The sequence below is a fragment of the Nicotiana tabacum genome, chromosome 9 (genome assembly GCF_000715075.1).
Source record: "Nicotiana tabacum cultivar K326 chromosome 9, ASM71507v2, whole genome shotgun sequence".
In the NCBI taxonomy this organism is placed as follows: domain Eukaryota; kingdom Viridiplantae; phylum Streptophyta; class Magnoliopsida; order Solanales; family Solanaceae; genus Nicotiana; species Nicotiana tabacum.
Genome location: NC_134088.1, coordinates 34764608 through 34770689, shown reverse-complemented (window position 1 = coordinate 34770689; position 6082 = coordinate 34764608). Strand labels below are relative to the sequence as shown.

Below are 6082 nucleotides of genomic sequence, written 5' to 3'. Positions count from 1 at the left end.
AAGCAAGAAGCATGTGATGAGTTTCCTTGGTAGGCTAAATTACATCAGCATATTCATAGCTCAGTCTACGATAATTTGCGAGCCTATCTTCAAGCTGTTGAAAAAGGATGGCACTACAAAGTGGATAGATGAGTGTTAGAAAGCTTTCAACAAGGTCAAGGAATACTTGTCAAATCCACCAGTGTTGGTTCCTCCCAAGCCCGGGAAGTCATTGTTGTTATACCTGTCGGTTTTGGGTAATGCATTTGGATGCATATTGGGACAACACGATGAAACCGGGAGAAAAGAGCAAGCTATCTACTACTTAAGCAAGAAGTTCACACATGCGAAGCCAAATACACTCTAATAGAGCACTTGCTGTGCCTTGACTTGGATTGCTTAGAAGTTGAGGCATTACATGTCAGCATACACCACACATCTAATATCCCTGCTCGACCAGCTCGTATATATCTTTCAGAAGCCGATGCCTATAGGAAAACTTGCCAAATGTCAGATTCTTCTCAACAAATTTGACATTGTGCACATAACATAGAAGGCCATCAAAGGACAAGCCTTAGCTTATCACCTTGCAGAGAATCCAGTGGAGAAGGATTATTAGCCGCTCACTACATACTTTCCAAATGAAGAAGTGTTGTTCGCCGGAGAGATATTACAGATTCATACCCAGGGTGGAGAGTGTTCTTCGACAGAGAAGAAAATTTCAAAGGAGTAGGAATTGGGGAAGTCCTAATTTCTGAATAAGGATAGCATTACCCGGCTTCAGCAAAGCTAAGGTTCCCTGGCACCAATATTATGGCCGAAATTTGTGAGAAGTTCAGAATTGTCCACCGTAATTCTACAGCCTACAGACCATAAATGAATAGATCAGTTGAAGCAGCCAACAAAAACATCAAGAGGATTCTACAAAAGATAGTGGATAACCATAGGCAATGGTACGAGAAATTACCCTTCACCTTACTGGGTTATCGGACCACCGTGAGGTCATCCACTGGGGCAACGACATATATGTTGGTATATGGCACTGAAGCTGTGATAACCACAGAGGTTGAGATACCGTCCTTGAGAGTCATTCAAGAAGCCAAGTTGGACGATGCAGAATGGATACTGGCCAGGCAGGAGCAACTCATGCCCATCAACGAGAAGAGAATGGACGCAGTATGGCATGGTTAGCTGTATCAAAAAAAATATGGCCAGTGCATTCAACAAAAGAGTGAAACCTCGCCAATTTACACTAGAGCAGTTGGTTTTGAAGAAAATATTCTCCCCATCAAGAAAAATCCAAAGGAAAGTTTGCGCCAAATTGGCAAGCTCCTTACATAGTCCACCTAGTGTTGTCAGGAGGAGCTCTGATCTTGGCAGAGATGGAAAAAAAGTCAGCATGAATCCTATCAACTCAGACGATCAAGAAATACTACATTTGAAGATAGTAAAGTTAGGTTTTGGTTGTAACAGAACCACGCCCGACCTGACTTCCAATGGAGGGATATGTATGAAACCCACGTAGGGTAAGGTCTCTCTCTTTCTCTCTCTCATCTTCTTCTTTTGTAATAGGAAAATCCAAATATAATTTTATATGTACTCAGAACTACGCCACGACTTGATTTCATTTGGAAAGAATACATAGGCAATCCCTATTGGATTCAGTCATCTTTTGTAACTGAACTATGTTCTGGCTTGATTCCATTTGGATATGTAGGCAGTATGTGTCAGACTCGGCCACTTCATTTTCAATCTTATATTTTGCATCTATTGTAACCGAACTATGTTTTGACCTGATTCCATTTGGATACGTAGGATGCCTGAGTCAGGTTTGGTCATAATCATATTTTCTTTATCATTACCCGCGAACTACGTTAAGACCTGATTCCATTTTGGATACGTAGGCAACCTGAAAAGGTTCGGTCATAACCCTAGGAAACCTTTGTAACGCATTAGTTCATATTAAGATGTAATCGCTGCAGCAAGAAGCCAAATCATTAGAAGCATATTAGGGGATTGACATCAATGAGACAGAGCCTTCCAAAAACAACGTTCTCGCCTAAGGGACTCCCTAAATATGTCATAATTCGGAATGACGACATTTGCCATAAAACAAAAGATTTTCAAAATATTTTGTAAAAACATCAAAATTTATTCCACCTACCGAACTTCATGGCGTAACCTCACCAATTCTAGGGCCAAGCTAGGACTACGGTCGACACAAACCAACACCCCCCTGCTACAAATATTTCTTTGAATGTAGGACCAACGAAATTGCTGGAGCACACTAGGGCAATGACAGATCTGCCACCCTCTCACAACTATCATCCCTCTTTCCTAATTCAATGTTTTATATAAAAAAAACTAACTCTCAGATCATTTGCAGTTATTTCGAAACCAGGCCGCCGACACAAGAGAAGTATATTGTAAATAGCAAACCGTCTGATCAACCAAATAGAGCATGTTGTATATAGCAAGCCACTATCCCCGCCAACCGGAGCCATTTATATAGAGAACCATCAGCTCAATCAATCGCAGCGCCCTGTACAAAATTGAACCTTCGGCCCCACTAACCGGAGCCATGTATATAGCAAACCGTGAGTTCAATCAATCAGAGTGCCCCAGACAAATCGAGTCATCGGCTTCGCCAACCGGAGCCATGTATATAGAAAACTATTCGCTTAACCAACGGGAGAGTTCCGCACCTCCACTCCGCCACATCGAAGATCAAAAGTAGATAGCCGCAAACCTCGTCATCAATGTTCTGTCAATCGATGACCGCAATTTAGTTTCGCAGTCAAGAGTATCTCTTGGGCATGCTCTGTATTTCATTATTTTATCTCGAATGATTTGACGTTTTGCTCATAGAGCTTACATGCATGATTATATTTTCAAGTTAGAAACTCCCATCGTGGGAAGATACTTTACATTTCAATGCAACTACTCACATCATGCGGAGATACTTACATTTCAATGCAACTACTCCCATCACACAGAGATACATTCCACATTACAAGTCAATTACTCCCATTGCGCAGAGACACTCCCAATGAGAGGAGACTTAATGCTCCGATAATTGTAGAACGGTACATAGCCCGGCTAATAATCAAGTCAAATTCAAGTATCCAGTCATCCCAATCTGAAATAACGGCTAGCCGGTAGCTAGGCATCATCATTCATGCATCATCTATATCACATCTTAATATATCTGCATTACGATATATAGGTATACATGAATTTTATTTTGCAGGAACATACATCGCAATGTGGAACTTCTTCTAAGCAGCAAACCAAGCTACAATGCTATGAGGGACAACAAACTCATAAGCGGGACCAGGATCCGAGCTCAAACTCAAATACGATCAGTGGAACTCTAATTCTTCAAAGTCTTTCAAATCAAGCTGAAAATCAGAGCTATCATGGGCACCAAATCTCCCATCTCACACTATCATCATAATATGATATTGGGGTCATTCCTCGAAACAATCACTCCAAAACTACATGAGGCCTCATCCTCGTTAAGCCTGAGGTATGTAAGAAATTCAAATCCAGAATTTGGTCCAAACTCCCAAAAGATTCTCCCGGAGTTTTACTTAACTCCTAATTCTACAACCCATAATCTTCCTTAAACCTATATGTCATTTTTGTGATGTATGCTTGAGGTCGGGAAAAAATTGGCCTTGGTTGGATTTCTTTTCCCAAAAACTATTTCATAGTTTCTGGTCAATGAGGGGCAGCTGTTGACGACCAATTCTTAACCTCCCTTTTAAATTTAATTTATTTATGCTTAATAATTTATAATAACAACAACAACATACCCAGTGTAGTCCCACAAGTGGGGTCTAGGGAGGGTAGAGTGTACACGGACCTTACCCCTACCTTTAAAATGCATAGAGACTATTTTCGGAAGACCCTCGGCTAATGATTTACAATCAATGTGTTGAAAGTATTTTCTGATCAATAATACATATTTTTCATAAAAATCAGTAATTAATAGTGTTGAAATTAATAATTTAGAATTATATAATTCAAAAATATATCATACTTACTATTTTGAGATTATTAAGATAATCTTTTTTATACATTACATAGGTTTTACAATTAATTTAATAACTTATTTCTTAATTTTTGTAACGACCCGACCGGTTGTTTTGAGTATTTTAGCCCCGATCCCCTATTTATCGTCTCATTTATGTTATATTGTGGTTATATGACTTGGCGGGGTGTTTGAATTAGGTTTTAGGTGAGTTTCGAAGTGAAATGGGACACATAGTCCATAATTTGGAGGTTTAAGTTGATTGAGTTAACCGTATTTTGACTTTTGAGTAGACAACTCCAGGATGGAGTTTTGACGGTCTTAATAGTTCCGTATGGTGATTTTAGACTTAGGACTTGAAGAATGAGGCAATCAAGAAAGTCCTCCCCGCAAATTCATCCATTTCCCCAGCCAGGGCCTGATAGAGACACTGGCGCCTTAAGTGATTTGGAGGTCCATAGGTTGTTTCGGCGTGAATTGGCGAAAGTTAGAAAATTTAATATTTGGAGGATTGGAAAATTTGACTGGGAGTTGACTGTATTGATATCCGGGTTGGATTTCGATTTCGGAAGTTGGAATAGGTCCATCATGTCATTTATGACTTGTGTGCAAAATTTGAGGTCAATCGGAGTTGTTTTAATATTAATAGGCATTAGTTTTGGAATTCAGAAGTTCATAGGCTTGCATTGGGTTGCGATTCATAGAATCGATGTTGTTTGATGTGCGTTTTGGCCTTAAGTATGTTCGTTATGTGTTTTGGGACTTGATGGTACATTCGGACGGGGTCCCATCGGCCCGGGTGTGATTCGGATTGAATCCGGAACAAATCTTGGCTTGATCATGTTGTTGGAGTCCCAGGCCTGGTGGTGTCATCGCATCTGCGGAGGGATTGACCAAAGGTGCAGACTTTTGGGTGCGGAAGGTTAAGCGTATAAGTAAAAAGGAGAGCCCGGGGTTAGGCTCGCAGGTGCTGACACCTGGGCACAGGTGCGCCTCCGCAGGCGTAGACATTTATTCCGCAGAAGCAGAATTTGGGAAAGGCCATTGGGCAGGACCACAGGTGCTGTCGCTTTTTTGCAGAAGCGGGCTCGCAGGAGCGAGCCATTGTCCGCATAATTGAAACCTCGGATTTTAAGTAGGAACCGCACCTGCAATGTTTTTTCCGCAGGTATGACTATATGGCCGCAGATGCGAAATACCTGGGGGAAAAAAGGGGTCTTCGAGGGTTTGAGTTTCATAATCCAATTTACAACCTAGAGAACTCGATTTGTGGCGATATTTGAGAGTTTTTCAAGGAAATTATTGGGGTAAGAAATCCAAACTCGATTTAGGTTAACTTACACTCTAGGTTTAGGGAATTAGATATATATATTCTACTGAGTTAGAGCGTAAAGGTTATAGCTTACTCTTTATCTTGTTTTGAGCTTATCGTTTTGAAAGAAAATAGCATATGCACTTTTAAAAAGAGGATATAGGTTTCACTTATAAAAGCTTTTAAGAAAAGTCTACATAATTGAAAGAGTTTTGGAAGTATATCTATGGTATTTATATTTCCAAGTTTTGTAAAATTTGGCTAAGTTTAAAATACATTATCTTTGAAATGGTATGGCTATTTGTGTAATTCTAGTAAAGTAAAAGATGTTAAAGAAGTAGGCTTTAGGTATACCTTGAAGATTGATGTTCATATTTTGTACTCGAATTCAAACCATTTAAAATATCCTTCATTGCAGGAGTGTTTGATTCGCAGAAATAGCCAGCGTTTTTTGAAATCATTTCCGGTTTGCTTCGGCTGTCTTCTTGTTTTTAAAAGAGGAAGTTGTTGATGCATTTGCAAATCCGTCTTTATTTCAAAGATTTTATGAAAAAAATATTGTTAGTAAGAGGTAAGAACTAAATAGAAGTGATCGACAATTAGAACTATTTACCACTAGGTTGCATTACTACTTTCATTTTCACCTATATTTTAAGGGCTTCCCTAGGTTATTGATATAAATCGAAGAAATAAAAGAAAGCATTCAATCAAATAACGTCAGTGTTGGATACATAAGAAACAACAGCAAATAATTA

At 39.5% G+C, this 6082-nt stretch overlaps 1 protein-coding gene across 1 annotated transcript; it reads left to right on the top strand.

Annotated features, from left to right (window-relative positions):
• Positions 1-855: 855 nt before the first annotated feature.
• LOC142163847 (uncharacterized) lies at positions 856-1170 on the top strand. Its single transcript, XM_075220991.1, has one exon. It carries the CDS (start codon positions 856-858, stop codon positions 1168-1170), a length of 315 nt encoding a protein of 104 aa, XP_075077092.1.
• The last annotated feature ends 4912 nt before the right edge of the window (positions 1171-6082 follow it).